The 18,637-nt window shown below is 37.5% G+C and overlaps 1 protein-coding gene across 2 annotated transcripts; it reads left to right on the top strand.

Annotated features, from left to right (window-relative positions):
* Nucleotides 1-588: 588 nt before the first annotated feature.
* LOC121330073 (bcl-2-modifying factor-like) lies at nucleotides 589-18,392 on the top strand. Of its 2 annotated transcripts, none has more exons than XM_041276343.1 (4): nucleotides 589-705; nucleotides 6,290-6,580; nucleotides 8,082-8,174; nucleotides 15,825-18,392. In XM_041276343.1, exons 2-4 carry the CDS (start codon nucleotides 6,313-6,315, stop codon nucleotides 15,896-15,898), a joined length of 435 nt encoding a protein of 144 aa, XP_041132277.1. In that variant the 5' UTR covers nucleotides 589-705; nucleotides 6,290-6,312; the 3' UTR covers nucleotides 15,899-18,392. The 2 variants fall into 2 exon arrangements, with proteins under 2 accessions (XP_041132277.1, XP_041132276.1); XM_041276342.1 differs by having other exon boundaries at nucleotides 590-705; nucleotides 8,082-8,263.
* Nucleotides 18,393-18,637: the final 245 nt, after the last annotated feature.

Genomic DNA, 18,637 nt, shown 5'->3' with positions numbered 1-18,637 from the left:
GACAAAAATTATATTTGTAAGTATATGCAAAAACCGCATAATTTAAAACTACTCCCATTTTGTATTTAACCGGGTAATAATAACTGAGGATATAATCCTATTTACAATATGTAACCCATATAGTTCGGGGAATGGTTTGTTTGTCAGAACAAGCCAGGACAGGTGGATTTAGGTAAGCCGGAACGTGACTAGAATTCCTTCATAACGCTTCTCAATGAGGTCTGTAATGTTCATGGAGTAAAATGGGACATCTTCTTAATGTCCAATTCTAAAAAAAGATACACTGTTTAAAGCACTTCCATTTATTACATACTGTAATTAACAATTATCAAATTGACGTCACTGTTAATGCATCTTTATATTTATAAATCGGATGTTTTGTATAGTGTAAAGGTACTTAAAAAAAAAAAAAAAAAAAAACAACCTAAAATAGAAGTTTCAAAGGACGTAACGTAAATGCAACCTAGGATACAAATGCTGAAGTGTACCTTTAAGAATACTGCTTATCTTCCGAGAGTGACGTTTCGGGGCGGAGTATGTGCCGATGACGTCGTAGAAAATGAAAACAGCTTGTTGCTGAATGCAATGCCTGCCAGTATGAAAGTTGTCTAGGAAGGATAAAGAGCAAGGTTTTGTTTTCGGCTGACAGAAACTCTTTCAGGGCAGAGAGACACAACTGCTTGCACACACATTAATCAGCTGGCGGTGAGTAACTTTTGTGCATTGATTTATAGAGTGTGTTAGCATTGCGGGTTTTTTTTTTTATTGTATTATTCAGGTAAGATCTTATGGAACTCCGGGTTTTGAAAGGTAGGCTTTGTACTAAAGGGGTAACTTAAAACACCGGCAAGATGACGTAGAGAGTTTGTTCTGTAAGTACTAGCTGAATCAGATATGGGTTAACAACGACTGAAGCATGCACATTGCATGTCTCAGTTCACTTGGTAAAACATGTTGTGTTGGCTGGAGAACATTCATCACAATAAACCTAATCTTAATAAATAGATTTGCTCTAAAGAAAAAAAAAATACAGCTATTGTATTGACATTTCTGACAAATGATTGAAACAAACTCAATAATAACCCTAATTTGTTGAATTGTTTACTGTAATTCACAGACACGCATTTGCCGGTGATCTGGGTTCAATCAAACCACGTAACTGTCTCCGTTATCCGTGTCTTGTAAATGCACAGCTAGTGTGTCGATGTGATGCGTGTTTTCTGTTTGTTTTGGTTAGCAGTTTCCGGGACATGTCACTACAAGCACTTGCATGCAAGCGGTGGTACAGACTGGGTGAACCATTTTAAATTCAGTTCCCTTGCCGGTTTTTGTGTTATACTGGGAACAAACGAGTTGACAAAGGCAGTGATTTTGCATATATTGTTGATAATCCATACCGCTGTGTCTTACTCTGCACCCTACAGTGTTCATACCGCAATCGTAGAATGACAATCAGCACGAAGAAAAACTGATTTCTTATTTTTTCCTTGAGTTGGTAACAGCAAATGCAGTAAATTACAAATATGGTAATTTGGGATTGTCAATTCCGATTGGTGATCTACGTATTTTTGACTATATTACGCATCACGTTATTAGACTGAACTGATGTGAGGCCGTGCAATCTTGATTCTAAAAATATTTTATGCAAGCGGAATCGGGTAACTAGCTGGGAAGTTTATGGAAATACGGGCTCCTTAAATCAAATCATGCGATTTTCCGTCTAGCGTAACCAGATTTATTAATACGTTTCCTTTTAACTTATCCATAACATGTCTAGTTTCAGCAGCTTGGTTATATGTGTGAAGGCGTGTAACATACCTGAATTATATATACAAAAGCACAAAACGATCGCAAATGTGATTTATATGTAAGGTGTGTAGCAGTACTTTCCCGAAGCGCTAGTTTTCTGTATACAGCAGCTTCTCGCACAGATTGATGAAAATAGAAAAAACATTTCCAAAAACCACGTATGATACAACTGAGCTTTGACAATCAGTTTTTCGTCGTTTGTAAGCAAGGGCGCTGGAACTAGGGGTACTGGGGGTACGGCAGCACCCCTGGCTTTGCATTGCATCCATTATATACAGGGGTTACAGTTTTGTTCAATGGCTTTCAGCACCCCCACTATAAAAATGGTTCCAGTGCCACTATTTGTAAGTATTATTTTATATACAATGCCACAATACCTGTACAAAAATATATCAATAAAATAAAATATAATTAGGCTAAAACTGTTTGGTTCATTAAGTAACACGCTGTATGCGTTGTCAGCTTCCCAGCAAAAATCTCCAAAGCAATGCATCCAGTTCGTGCATTTTTTGTTTGTTTTATTAACCTAACCACAATACCCCTGAGATATTTACTGAACACTGCGAGGTTGCAGATTGCAGGAAACAGTCGCTTGTCTCGCGCGTTTTATTTTGTTAGATTGTGTAACCGAGTGCTGCAATTTGCCAGACATGAAACAGAAGAACTATCGCCCTCTGTTGGCAAGTAACTTAGTGTTATTCGGTGTTTAGTGTGAAACAATGTCTGCGTTTCAACACAGTCGCCTAAACTATAACAATTATTGAGATCGTCCGATCTTGTTTAAGAAATCATATTCCCTTATTAAAAACCTCCAGTTTGAGAATATTAGTCATGTTGGATGTTAATTTTTTAGAAAAAGTTTCAGAAACACCGTACATAAAGCTATATTATTACATAAAATACAAACTCCAAATGTCTTTGTCACATGCCTAGAGAAAAGGCTGTTTAACACAAACTGTAATTCATATGTTAAATGTTTAGTACAGTATACCAATAGGCCTGTACATTTGCTGTCACTTCTGTTCAGTTTTGGAAAAACGATAAACGTGCACAGTTCTTAATAGCCAAACGCTAGCCAGTGGATATCCACAGCGAACAAGCTAAGTGAGAAAACTTAAGTCATAAGGTTTTTAAAAAAGTTGCTTTTGGGCGGCCCCGTTAGAGTTGATGTTTACAGAATGATGCAATATCTCCTCAGCGTTGAGTGATTTAAATACAGAGCACGGTCCAGTAGACGCTCCCCTGGGTCCTAGAGCTATATTTTGTTCTCAACAATTATACAACCTCGAGCTGCACATCGTCGTTTCCTCGTATTTTTAATACAATGAAGACAGCCGATCAATTTTTAGCAAATAGACACACCCAACGTTGGAAAGCAGAGCACACTATTATTTACCAATTGTCAACTCAGCAAAGCAGAACACTCTAGTATTTACTAATTTTCAACTCATCCAATGCACGTCGTTAAAATTTGGTTGCATATTGCTGTTTATATAATTACTATATTAAGTCACTGGTATGTTTGTTGCAGTGTAGCTTTGTTATAAATGTAATGCAAGTGCAGAAAACCAGACACATTTTTCTATTGGCTGATGTTCTGCTATTAAAAAAAAAAAAACATCCTTAGCCAATCACAGTTTGGAATTTTTTTTTTCTCCTGCTCAGTGCAGTTCACTGCTCACTTATCTATGCGTTTATTCTGTTGTGTCTTTTATTATGATGACAACAAGAAAGAGGGGAGGGGACTTTTCTGTGGAGCAGTTATGTCATTGCTTTGAGGCAGATGTGGAAACTAAACACAGTATCTGTCAGTTGCGCTGCAACTTGGTGTAGTTATTTATTTACCCAATGTCACATTTTATCACAAAAAGGTCATATACTGATGAAAATATGCATTATTTGCACTTACAAAGCCTATTAAGTTAGTCCATTGAGAAGAGGGCAGCCTTATGACCAAGGAATACTGACTACACTAATATAGCCGGAGTTTGATATTTAGGATAATAGGCCCATTCTAATTATATTACCATTGCACTGGTCTGTGTAATTCAATGCATTTGTGCTGTGTGGGTTTATTACCAAAACTGTGAGGTTAAAAAAAAAAACAGCATGTGATCTGGTCTGGTCTCAGTCTGTGCTAAGAAGACAGTGGCATTATGAGTGCCTGTTCCAGAACCAGATACTTTGCTTAAGGGGTAGCCTACATTGTGGGTTCATGCAAACACAGACTTGAAGATACAGACCTCTTTTATGAGTGGTGGGCTCAAGCTATAATTATTGTGGTACAGCTGTGCTCTGGTAATTGAAAAGACTCTCAGAAAGGAAAGGAAAGGCTTCTGTGTAGGTGGTGTGATACAGGAGTAGACTTAAAACAGGGTGAAAGTTAGTAAATCTTAGAGTAAACAATTTCTGCTTGATTCCTTTCTTCATCACTTCTTGGACTGGTAAAAGTACTGTTAGTGTTTGGCAGGATTTTTCTGTTTTTTATGTATCTTCTTTGTAAACACACATCGACAACTCACTATGCACACAAGTAGGCTACTTGAACCAAATATAACTTATTGTAAGAGCATGGAATGTGAAGCCATACCACAGGGATTTTCTTCTACTGAAATTACTTGGTTAGATACATAGATGCTTTGGCCCTGTAAGGCCCAGGGCCCACTTAAGGCAACCAAGTGCTTCGGTCTGTTTTATTGGGCAGGGGCGGGGGCGTCATTTAAATTATTGACCAATGAGGATTTCTGTTGGCTGATGCACTGTTGTATCCTTGTAAACCTAAGAACTGGTACATAAACCGTTGAGCACTATAAGGGGTTAATTTGCTTTCCACTGATCTGTTGTCAAATTTCTGTTGCCCTCACTAAAGCCACATTTACTCTGGCAGACTTTCTGTAACAGAACCCTATTGCAAGTCAGTTTCAGTCATAAAGGGCAGGACTGCAGACTTTGGTATTTGGATGATAGTCGGTGCTCAGTTGGCAGGTGCTTCCATACATAAGACTGCACTTTTCAAATGTTTCAAAAGGAACCATTTTTAAAAGCATAACTCTGCTTACCACTATGGAGAACAGACTTTGCTGGTTTCCTTCCAAAACATTTTGGTCTAGCGTGCAAGTGTAAACCAGATGTGACAGTATGAACCCACAAGGTATTATTTTTTGGAAGTATCTGCTTAGAACAGTGCATAACCTTTACATTTGGCAGGTGCCCAGCTGATATGTGGTTTTGCCTTGTAGAAATTGAACAGAGATAACTGCAGTTTGCATACATGCTAATAACGGGATATTTAGACGTCATTATTTGTTTTCAGTGTGCTGGAAACGGTTGAAAAACTGCCATGAGAACTTTTTTTTTTTATGAGATACACAGGATGCTTGTTCATTGTGTTGGTCAGTCACACGGTGTAGCGACCTCCTAATATTCAGATTTGGTTTTATGTTTCTTCACTCCTGATTTGCATGTCTTCTTGTGGAAATGACCTACTGAGGTGTGTTGTTTTTTTTGTTTGCATTTTCTGTTAATGAAACTGAGGGGAGGATATGCTGTTTTAAACAACCAGGACATTTGTAAGTGAGTAAGTTATTTGCAATGTAGACCAGGCTTGCACAGTACTTTAAAATCAAGCAAATACAACTGCTTTTATCTCATAAACCAGTGCAACTAGCAACTTTTCATTTTCATATTATGGGTTACTAACCTAGGGCAAAATCTAACATAATCTATTCCTTTGACCTTTGACCTAAGGTGACCTTTCCGGGTTTTACAAGACCTTTACAAAACTTAATGCATTGAGATATTTGCTTCATACTCAGTACACAGCTGTATTCTATGATTCTCTTGGTCAAGTTGAACGTGGGTACCGTAAGGAAAATGACAGTTTGTGACAGTTGTCCTATAAAGCTGCCGCAGCCACAATGTCAAACCTCATATCTTACAATCTATATATGATAGTGACTTCATATTTTCATGGCTATATAAACCCTGCATGCTAAATGTGTTCCTGTGGGGGAAAGTTAAAATAAGGTTTAGGACAAGGAGCAGGGGAAGGGGAAGATTAACCAAACATCTTAACCGTATATTACACATGAAGAGAAATATGTCATATACTGTCAAACAAATTAATGGAAGAATACCTTCAGTGCATGTTAAAGGAGTTGCATTGTAAGTACAATCCCCAGGAAATTCACAAAATATATTTGTCATTTAGCAGACGTTTTTATCCAAAATGACTTACACAGACTAGGGGGGGAACTATGCATCATCAACAACTTTCAATAGGACCTCGGTTTTACGTCTCATCCGAAGGATGGAGCACAAGGAGGTTAAGTGACCTGCTCAGGGTCTCGCAGAGCGTGTCAGCGGCTGAATTGGGATTTGAACCGGGAACCTCCTGGTATCAAGCCCTTTTCTTGAACAACTGGACCACCAAGCTTATAGTATAGGATTACAACTAATTTAAACATGTTTCTGTTTCCAGGGAGATTATCATTAACATAACCCATGGATTCTGATCTGGATGAAGTTGATGACGACGTCTTTCATCCAGACGATGCCGAGGCTGGAGGTCCAGAGAAGACCATAGTTTCAGACCACAGTTTCAGTGCGCTGTCACTCAAAGTGCCACTCCATTTCTCATACTGCAGGGGCACCAGGTTCAGCGGGATCAGGTACGAGGACAAGGAGACCCAGACGACAAGCCCTGTCATGACAAACAGAGACATTATGCTACCCTGCAGTGTTCGAGAAGAGCCTCTGCGACTTTTCTATGGTAAGGATAAGCTTAGCACATTTACAGGTTGGTAATTCTACATGGACTTTTAATATCACTGTGCAATGATTTATTTAATTTGCAACTACAAATGTAGAAGAAAACCCATTATTTCAATCTCTGATATTCAGATCACCAAAATGAATGAACAAAAGCTTTCAATCACCTGCCCGTCAGTATCACCCTGGGAAGGAAAGTATGCAAATAGTCAGATTGTCATAAGATGAATATCAACATGAGTTTTATTAACTGTATGTTATGGTTATAGATCCATCAGATTCATGCATATATTAAAAGGATAGCATTTTTGTTCCACGCTAGTTTGCCAAGATATCAAGGCCTTTCCACAAAGCAAGAGACACTGGAACAGGAACCAGTGATTTAGGACCAGGTTGGATATAGACTGAGAGAGATTATGAAACAACTTTTTTTCCTAGGGTTACCACTTGTTTGGACTGTCTACCACACACAGAAAATCAGGGTGGCTGTGCAATTCTCTGGTTAACTGGTAGTTTCTCAACAAGATGCGTAGAGATCAACCCAAAGTGTCAGGTGTTTTTATGCTAGTTACCAGTTTCTTAGATGTTGATGTGTTTTTTTTTTTTTTTTTTTTTTTATATGTATATAACTACGTGGCCCTTGACAAACTTTCTTTTACAATAGCCGTATCGACGGTTCATCTCAAGCCTGCAGGCTTCAGTCTTTGTGTCTGCTGATCTATATCGCTATTGTCTGCTCTAGTAGACGGTCTGCTTGTAGTCTGTTCAAAATTTTCTATTGCACTCAATATCCTCTGCTAAATGTCCATTCACGTACTTCCACACTGCTTAACCATTGTTCATAAAGCAAGCCAAAAATATAATGCCAAAGAGTGTAGGATGGCGGAGGAAGTTCAGCTACGCTTGCTTCAGTACCACTCTTTGCTTTACAGTGCTTTCCAAATTACACTTTGCTATGCTTTTACTATGATAAACTTTAAAAAGGCAAGTTCTGTGTCCAGCATTTTTTAAGTCTATTACTTATACCTTAAACTGCTAAGAAAATAGATCAGTGGGTTCTGACTCTGTCTGCTGTCTACTATTTGAAACAAGAGGTGACAGATCCTGCTCTTTTCCCATTTAAAGGTATGCTAACCGGGCTTCAAATCCTTTAACATCCACAATACATAACAAAATATATCTATTGTGTCAATGTGTTGTAGTTCTTTGTTTGCTTTGTGTTAAGATTTTGTATATTTAAATACAGTTGGTACTAATTCCACCATTTCATGGTGTGATTACAGCTGGACCATTGGAGTGAAACTGACATACCAGTAAAACATGTGAAGTGATTAGGTACCAGGAAGCAGCAGGAAGTCTATGGAATTGTGTTTAAAATATCTGCATAACCTGAGCAGAGAACCTGCAAACCCACGGTCTGCACTAATATTGGTTCCTTTTTGGTTTTATGATGACGCAACACCATAAGAACTGCTTGACCTTCTTGATGTGCTGTTTTGCAGGTAACGCAGGCTACCGATTGCACTTCCCAATGGATTTTGAGCAGAATCGGGATGCCGTAGAGGACGAGCTTGCGCAGGAGCAGAACCAGGGAGGTGAGCAGCAAGTGCTAAGTGCCGAGGCTCGGATTGGGCAGAAACTCCAGCAGATAGGAGACCAGTTCCAAAGGGATTACACTCTTATGGTATGCTCTTATTACTGTAACACTCGTACTTCTCAGGGCAAATCAGAGACTGTTGAAATTGCATACACAAAAGGAAGCCGACACAGTAGCAGACTTCCCATTATGCTAGCCGGGGGGCGGGGGGGCATCCTAGAACCACCATTGTCCACATGGGACCAACAGTAGCCATTAGCACTAGTTGGCTAAGAACTAATTTTAGTTTGACATTAGAATTGTATTTACAAACTCGTATTTCAGTTTTCGCATAAGACATGTGATGACCTTTCTTTATATTTCAAAGTAATTAAAGCACTTATTTCTGTCTAAAGCACATTTTACTAAATCTCTGTGCCTGATGCTGTCCAGACCTGAGTGATATAAATGAGAGTGCCAGTGTTTGGACATTATCATCAATAAGACGTTTGTTTGAGTCCCAGTAACACAAGCCAAACAGAAGAATTAACTTATAATATGGAGTTCAGAGGTTTTGATATACCAGTATTTTCTTTGTTAACCCTGTGCAGTCCATTTATTCAGCGTATGTAGGCACATCGGATCCAGTTTATTTTCACACTCGCTGTTTATTTTTCACGCACGGTTTAATTTTTTTTTTTCAGAGTTAAACAGATTTAAAAGGCATTGCATGGAAAACGACATCAGTATTGCATCTCCAGCCAAGCCCCACCTCTTGTTTGCTGTATTTTTCACATACCTCTTTATAGACATGCATACTGATAAATCCTCTCCTGATCACTCGTTTTATCACCAAACTCCTCAATAATGCGATCCAAGTCATTATTTTATTACTATAACATCTCAAAAAGTTCTGCAAATGTCTGTGATATTTTTTGAACGCTGGATGCAGAAGCAGCTATCTCCTTTGTTTATGTTCAAAGGCATCTGGTCCTGAGACTGTTCTGCCAAAATGTAAATGTTTGTAGCACTTTACAATGGTATTGCAGTGTGGCTAGTTGTGTGTTGATTGTAATATAATGCCCTGTCCATTAGGAGCTGCTGTTTCCAGTACAGCACCCATCAACAGTGTTCATGTCCTGTTTTTCCATTATCCCATGTGGGATTGAATGCCTTTAAGCTTGTTGTTTTACCAGATTGTGTGTTGAACCCAAAGTGATGCACCTGAACATTAGTGGTTTGGTGAAGATTACCAGTAAATCTGTTTTGTCATTTCATATGCCTTAATTAAGGAATTAGCCAAATTTAAAGTCGGTTTTGATTGTAAAGTAATGTGGTCAACATTGAGATGACATCATCCAGCAGGTCTCAAATACTGGTAATAAAGATTCATGTTGGACTAGACCTAGGGACTAAAACCCATGTTGGAAATTACTTATTAACAGTGAGACGTTGTTATCTGACCGCCATAAAACACAGACTAGACGAGTGTAGGGATAAACAGTAATTCAGTTTATATGGAAATCAAACGCCAATCCACACATCTCTCTCTCTCTCTCTCTCTCTCTCTCTCTCTCTCTCTCTCTCTCTCTCTCTCTATATATATATATATATATATATATATATATATATATATATATATATATATATATATATATATATATATATATTTTTTTTTTTAAAGCTGTTCAATCAAGCAAAGGTTTGTGCAACATAGATGTGGCCAGTCAACTACACGCATGTGTCTATATGTTCTAGACAGATGTGTTAACCATCACTTATACCCACGACAGCCAGTCATATTAGTGTTACTACGTCACAAGATATTGCAAAACCCCAAAACGTGTAGAAGTGGTGAAGTCACAAAGCTCCTGTCCATTTTTAGTCTGTTCAGTCTCATTGTATAAACCATGAAATAAGACCCTCCCTACTGACATTTTTACATATTTATATAGATAGTAATGCACTGTTTGATAACTTGCATGTTATTTTCATATTCTTGATACACAAATGTTAATGATCTTAGGGGCATTATTTCTGTCTGCCACTGATCAGTCAATTGAACAGAGTCAGTGTGTTAGCAGTATGTGACCCTGCATTAGTAGGGGAGAGCATCTTGCCCCTTGGTTGTATTTGAACCTTCGTGCCATCAAAGTAAAAGTTGCTTTTTCCAACACCCTGAAACCAGCATGTCTTGGGGAAACTTAAACTCCTTTTTTTTTTTTTTTAATCCCAAGTGAACCTGCATTGGAGAAATGTTATATGAAACCACATGCAACACAATGGTTATCAGAACATAAATCTCATTAATTGCAACACATCAGGGGGAAAAAATAAAATGAAGAAGTAGCTGGACTAGATGAACATGTCGTAATCCGATACCTTGTGCGTGAGTGCAGCTGTGGCTTTGGAGTCTGCAGCAAGTCCCGCCAGCAATATTAAGAACAACAAAAACAAAAAGAGCCACAGAGATGACACATTTTCCTGAAAACCCCTAGAGCTGATTGTAAGCCTGGTGTGTGAAGCAAGGCGCCTTGCAATGTGTTTGGCAGGCGAGGACAGGGTGGCGTGAGAGTGGCGTCGGATCAGCCCAGTAACAGTAAACAAAGAGGCAGTGAGGGCACACTCAGGCCTATTTCTTATTATTCTGTAGTATCCTGTTCATATTAATCATTACCCTCCCAACCAGACAACGATCTTGTGGTTTGTGAAAACATCCTAGATCTTTCCCTTTTTTTTTTTTTTTACTCTTCTGTAATAGCCTTTTAATTAAGTGAGTCATAAAAAAAAGACTGCCTGCTCAAGCTATTCATAACATATAATAATATTGGCAGACACATTGAAAATTATGTTGTCCAGTAATATATTTTTCTTACAAACCCCTTTTCATTGGATCTAAAATTGGGTTTTGGCTGTAATATAGATAAGCATTTCTGTGATAATACTAATTAAATAAAAATGTATCCGCAAGCTGTTGAAATCTCTTGTCCGCCCATTTAATCCAAGCAATAATCAAATTAACTTTTTAACCAGTAAACGTGAAAGGAAAGTGATTGCTTTTAATATTAAGCAACCAAAATATTATGGTGTCAGGAACTCGTAAACATTTATGTTGCTCAAACTCAAGAAGAGGATGTACTTATGTTAGCCTGACAGCCCTATATATCTGAGGAAGATAAGCCTGCTTTGTACTGCTGACATAGAAAAACACATCTCTGACAAGTCCTCTCTACCCCATTACTAGGGTTAAAAGGAGCGCATTGTCATACACCAACATACCTGTGTTCATTTATCCTCTTGTATCTTTAGTTTAACCATAGGAGTCAGTTATTTGTATGGGTAGCACCGGATAGCCGACCAAAAAAAGTGACCTCAGAAGCTGACAGTTCACTAACCACATGATTCAGCAGCAGAAGCAACAAAGTAATGTTATGGTGTTTAAAAGTGTGTGCTAGATTTCAGTATTGTAATTGTAATCCGCTGTTTACATTGAAATAGAAAGTAACTGTGAAGTAACTGTTTCAGATGGATAGAAGTGCATTTGCGGTTGCAATCCATTAACATGGAAATGTCCTTTTAGAACATCAATAAACAGTTTTAAAATATATAAATGTACAAATGGAGAGCCAGGTGTTATCAATGGCATGGTTATAACTTGGGTACTGATTTTACAGTCATCTGTTCAGTGCATTTCAAGACGTGTGTGTGTGTGTCTGTTGGTGTCATTGTAATGTACTGTAGGTCTAACGCAATATTGGTAGTTTTGATATCTGGTCAAAGATAAGTTGTGATTACCAGACTAACAAATGAACTGTCATTACGTGATAAGGCAGCACTACCATTAGCATTGTTGAGTAACAGCTATACATGGATATGGTGCTCGATAAGATGTGTGGTTGTGCAGTGAGAAGGCTTGCAGACTGTGTCTGGGTAAACTCTCCCTGTGTTTATATCTAGGGCTAAATTTAACTTCTGAGTCATCCTGAGATTACCCAGAATGCCCTGCCATCTAGCTGACTCACAGCCAACAGTGACTGAATCTGATCTAAAGGTCAACGCCAGGGACTTTCTGGCAGGCAGCTTACTATTTAAAAAAAAAAAAAAAAAAAAATAGAGATCCAATTTTAAAGACACAACCGAATCAGTGTTTTAGTGCAATATGTCACTGGTTTTATGTTATTTGTAAAAACAGTAAGAAATAACACATTTAAACTACTATCTGCATGAAGTTGTTTCCTGTTAACATTTACAATGATTAAGTGTGTGAATTGTATACACATTGCCTCAGATTTACCTCAAAGAAAGTACCCAGTTTATTTTAAGTTTAATTATTGGAGGATATATCATAGACTTTCCTCAAATGAATCACCCATAATTCTGCAGCTAGTTTCCTCACCCCTTCCAGTAAATGTTGACGTTTCCCCTATGGGTGTCCATAGGTTTCAAGATTAGGATCTTCCCCCTGGTTGTTGTTCGAGTAAAGAGCAGTACACCTAGTTACCGTTCCTTGTTTTGAATTGTTGACGTGTTCCCCTCACTCCTTGTGGTTCCTTACAGTCGATTTACATGTTATTAGTGCAGACTCTTTTCATCTGTTACTCCTATGCTTTTAAACAATGTGAATCTGCCGTTTAAATCTTTAGTGAATACTAACTTGTTCAATGTTATCTTTCAGCAGTAAATGCTGGCTGTGTTGTTTGTAAAGTGCTTTAAGAGTCATAGTGTAATGATCACTCTGCACAACTGAGAACCATATGTGCTTTTGTATTGTATTGTACAACAGGGTGTGACATGTTACAGGAGAGTTTGTTTTAGGTAACAAGGTTGGATTATCATTTGGCATTGTATCACATAATTATCTTTGTAGTATACAAGCAATTAGTTAGCTCTAACTATACCTGTATTCAGAATAAAAAGGGTTAAATATGCTTGTTTTAACATGCAATACTTGGCCAATGTGTGCTTTGTGTTGTGATACTAGAAATGGATCTTTAACAAGAAGCGTCAGTGGTGGTAATGGTAAATATAGAATTCAGGAAATCACACAAAAAAAGTCACGCCACTGTTTTCAACCATTCGAGTACTTTATATTTCCTAACAGTATAGTCTTACACAATCCTGTTCTAGTCTGGTTAGCTACATTTTCACATAGTTTGACCTTTTGTGTACTCTATAGTATCCGAAAGCAGCATTGCACAATGATCTGTTATGGAACAATCTATGGAAAAAGTATGAAGCCCTTCACTTTAAAGAATTATGTAAAATTGTATAAGCATTTTATTTCCATCCGAAGTTTAAGGATAAGGATCCTAATACGTTTATTTTTATCCACTTGAGAAAAAAAAAAGGCTTACAAGAAAGCCATTACTCAAACTTTTTGAAATGCGAAATTAGTTTGACTGTACTTGTTTTGTTTTCTAAAGAACCCGTTTGATTTCCCATGCCAGATTTAATTGAAGCAAAGGCAGTGGTAGCAAATTCAATTATTTGTATAATCAGAGCCGACTGACCACTACTATTCACAATTCCTCTTCATGCTGTATATCTAAGGAAGGCCTAGTGGCAGAGGTTGTAGTACAAAGTCATAATCTGGCTTGACAACACTTACTGCAAATTAAACCTTTTCTTGATTGCAACTGATTTTTTTTTTTCTGATTTACATTCAGAAAACGCAATTTTTTCTTTTAAATTTCTCTCTTTTCTTTGATAGATTGATAGTTGTTTTGGGAATACAGATTTATGGAAAAGTATTTCTTTGAGCTACCGGGGCAGATCTAAAGACTCTCCCTTGTGTTTTACATATAATTTTACAGAAGATATGCTCAATAATTGTTTTTTTTGTTTTTTTTTGTTTTGATTTTCATAACCTTGGCACAGAAAAAGGAATGATTGATTTGATTTGCAATATTTAAATCCCCCACTTTCCTAGTCTAACGTCACCCACCAGCCATGCTGTCACAACACCCCACACACTGTAGTGTTGTTTTTTTTTACTGTATGTCACTGATGGTTAGGACCGGCATTGTTTAACTATACAGATTTATAAAGAGGGAATAATACTCTGCTTCCTGGTATTAATGGGATGCTTTGAAAGTTCTCAGATGCCATCACTTGCAGACTATGGATAAGCAGCCATTGACCTAAGTGTAACATGTAGCTGCTATAGCTTTGTGATGGTAATGCAAGGCTGTTTATCTTAAAGAGCTTTTAAAATGAAAATGAATTTAGAAAACCTAAAAAACAAAGTATACACAGGAGAACTTTGTATTTATAAAGACGCAGAAAGTAAATGCAACCTCTTTTTTCTGTTTGTTCTTTTGTTTATTCACAAAAGAATTGCAAAAACAATTTCCATTGTTTGTTGCTGGTGGTGTTGAGTTTATTTGCATGTAGATAAGAGTTTTTATTTTCCTTAGAAACAGGTACTGCTTATTTTCAAGTGGCTGGAGCCACTGCGTTTCTGATTCTTGTCAAAGCGTATAATTCCATGTGTGATGCCACAGCACAGCATGAGTAATGATGTGCATGATAAAACACACCATTACTGCAGATCTGTTAGATAAATACTATTGAATGTTGCATATCAACATGAACGCAGTGTTACAAACAAACAGTTCTTTCATGGTTAAGTAAGCATTTAAAGACCAGTGCTTTCCGATGTTGAAAGGCTTTTAGTTTCCAATAAACATCAATGCAACGCTTTCTAAGGTTACACAAGACATGCTCAAGTTACATTTTGTGACAGGATAAATCTTCAGTATCATAATAGCTAACAAATTCGGAACTACTAGATGATGGTGAATTTTTTAATTTTTTTTTTGAAAGATGCGAGGAGATAAAAAGCCATTTCCACCCACTAATATCTCACCAACCCTCAAAGTTTGCTATGGTAAATTTGCATGGTGATACTATTCATTCACTATAGTTTCCATGATTTGCCAGTTTTTTTATTTGCTTTACCATAGCTCTTTGTGCTTTACCACGCTTTCACACTTTGTTGTGCTTTTACTATGGTCAACCTTTATAAGGAAACACCTAAACACATTCAAAATGTCTCTGCTCTTGTGTTGCATTTCCATAACTATAGTATTCAGGCAGTTCTAATGGATCTTTCCAGTGACTCCCATCTCCAGTGTCCTGAATTATGAGTAGGTTATCATTTTTACTAAAAACTGGAACAAAATCTATTTTGTCTTCAGTGCTGTTGTGATGCATATATGTTGACCAGTAGAAGTTCATAGTAGTCTTGAACCAGTTGATCTGAGACTCCTCATGATAACCATGCTTCTTTAAACCTAACCTTGAATTTGACAAAATACAAGTGTAGATATTGAAATAAACCGTCCTGATTTGTCTAAACACACCTGACCCTGTCAAACATCTTACATTCTGGATTGGTGACCACTTATCCAAGAAAGTGTGTCATGTCGTTGTCCCCTCCCCAAACTGGTAAGACAGTGATTTTTTCTGTGACCTGAGAAGCTTGCTGTAACCTTATCTAAAGAGGCCACAGCACACTGTCAGGCCTAACATATGCAAAGATAACTGAAGTTTGATGTAGTGCCTGGTTTAGGTGTGAGCAGTGCAACGTCTAGGCAGATTAAAAAAACTATCTGGCCTGAACATGTGACTTGGTTTTCTGAAACCCTCAATTTGTTTTTTCTTTCAGCACCACATAAACCAAAGGAACCAGCAGCCGGTGTGGTGGAGACTGGCAGTTACTTTGTTCAATCTGCCCTTTGAAAGAGAAGGGAACAGATTGATGCAAGATCAGAGGTGAGGTGGACACTGCACGCGCACAGAGGGACTTGGCTGCTTATGGCACTGTAAGATTGAACACGGGTTTAGACCATAAACCACACACCGCGGGCCGGTGGCTGATTTTATATACTCTCAAATTTCCCAAGAGGAAGCCATGTTGTTCTTCAGTTTCTTTCACAAGAACACGTTCATATTGTTTGTGAAGAACTATTTTGTACAGTATGTCAGTTTTTTGCACTTCTGTAAATGTACATCTTGAACAACATGCCGCCATATTGGGAATGCCTTATTTTCCATTATTGTGTGGAATCTTCTCATGACTGTTAAAAAAATATATAGCAGGTAGAAATTCGATTTAACTGTGATACCCTGGGACCATTTCTCAAGTAACATATGAACTTAAACAGGTGATTTTTCCAAATAGTTTCTGGTACCATTTTTCTCCTGTCCCAGTCATTGAAAACTGAAAGGTGTTTAATTTTGTAAAACTATTGTCAGCAGGTCACTTCCCACTTTTTCTGTGTGCATCTGTAAGTCTGGGAGCGAACTGGCTACCTCACGGCCCCCTGCAAGCACCTTAACCTCTGTACAAAAAGGGTCAGACCTGTTTGCATGGTTAGATCATAGCGCCTCTGTTGCATTACCTCATCTCACCCACAGGGGTCAGCATTATCTGTAGAAGTGCATTGTTAACACAGAACTACACATTAAACTTCCAATGTGTTAGCTTAACAGCCTCAATCTTCTCAATGCTGGCGATGCAGGGCGTTTATATTGCCTAATGGACTCCCTGAACCTCACCAGAAATATGTGTCTGTGTCCTAAATCGATTGAACTAAATTACCACTACACAATGATTTGGACAGGAGTCAAGCAGGTATTGACGCTAATAATGAATGAAGGGTATCCAATTCTGTATGTAAAGGGCAAGCCTGTGCTTCTCCTGGTTCTCACATATGGTGCAAACATGGTACCTTTAGCACTGACTGAATTAAGCTGAATCCTTTACTAAAGAAAACCTGTATTCGTGCAAATGACTTCCCTTGCACATATCCTTTCTCCAGAGAAATTCAATTTTATTTTGCCAGAAACTGATAAAGTGTATCACATCTTTCCTCATTAAACTATTAAATATTGTTTTGGACCAGTTGTTCTAAAAGAGGGAACAAAATCATATGAGGTATAAAAACCTGTGATTTATATCAGACATTTTCTCAGGATGTGGTTTAACAGTGGAGCTAATTTCAGGTTACTTGGATGTGATAATTCAATGGATTCAGTACGGTGCTATTGTTACAAATAACCACTAGTTTGTCACTAAGAAGTAGATTTTGTACAGGAAAACAAACCATGTTAAGGAAGACTGTAATAATTGTGAAAATGACTGCATTTGTAGACCACTGATGCGGTTTCTTTTTTTTTTTTTCCCTCTTTGATGGAAGCTGGCCTTGCCACTCATTCAAATACTCTAGACAGAAATCTGTTTTTCAATCTTGAATCCCACTTTATGAAATTTTTATATAAAATTGGGCATTAAACAAATGCACAATCCACAATTTCACTGAACCTCATAAATTACTAGTTTCTTTGTTTGTCTTGCGGCTCATTACTTGAACATAAACTGATTTTAATTACTTTAATTTAATTCCAATAGATGATGTCCGACATTTTGAACAATTTTTAAAAGCCACAGATGACAGCATCTTCGATAAGATTTCCATTACATGAGAGTAATCTTCCTGCTGATTTGAACTCTGAATGCCGTATTTCATTCAGTTGTCAAGGTTGTTTACCTTCAGCAGTAGTATCCATTATAATTTGACTATTCTTCATTATATCTGTGTACCTAGATGATGAAAAATCCAGGGAAACCCTTGGGGAAAAAAAATATTAACAGTTTACCTTAATATAAACTAATGTAACACTAGTGGCTGTAAGTTTTGTAATAAGAGCTGTTGTAATTTGATAACGCCTAAAGACTATCAAGAGCCATCTTTCTATCCTCTAATAACCACCATTATAAGTCAGGAACGGTAGGTTCTATTATTTGCAACTCCTTAAAAGCTGTCAAATGGTAAGTGGCCTCTGTAATGGTTGTTTCCTGTAAACCTTGAAAGCTGAGCAGCTACAGTAGCCTCGTGCCTTCCTTAGAATCAACTAGAGAATTTTCTTTTTTTTTCATATTCCCCACCTAATTTGAGTGGGTCAGCTCCCAGCATCAAAAAGGGGCTTCTTTTCCTTGTAAGTTATTCTTCATAATTTATTTTGTGTATATTTGTTTATTTCTACTGTATAGATTTCCTTGTGTGCAATTTTTTGTAACTGTGTCCTATTTTGTCAGTACCAAGATTGTGCCAGGATATGTGACTAATTCTTACAGCCCTACAGATACAGACAGCTGTTCTTTAGAAGCATTTGCGTGAATTCTATAAGGTTAGGTCGGCCCTTTTATTTTTGTTAGCAAGATGGGCTGCCATTCGACATACACATCTTTCTTTTCAAAAAAGAAAATGTAGACTCACAGTATTAAGTAGGTTACTAATATAATAGAACAGTTTCATATTGATATCATATGTCGGCTAGTTTACTCTATTTGAAGTACAATATTTGAAGCAAATGTAATACATATTCCCGCTATCCCCTGTGAAGGCACAACTCTGGTTCTTGCACAATATTCTGTGTTTGGCATGTTTAGTAAAACTAATTGGGCTATAGAGGTTG

The sequence above is a fragment of the Polyodon spathula genome, chromosome 17 (genome assembly GCF_017654505.1).
Source record: "Polyodon spathula isolate WHYD16114869_AA chromosome 17, ASM1765450v1, whole genome shotgun sequence".
Lineage (NCBI taxonomy): Eukaryota > Metazoa > Chordata > Actinopteri > Acipenseriformes > Polyodontidae > Polyodon > Polyodon spathula.
Note: the sequence above shows the minus strand (reverse complement) of the source record. Positions and strands in the feature narration are given on the sequence as shown.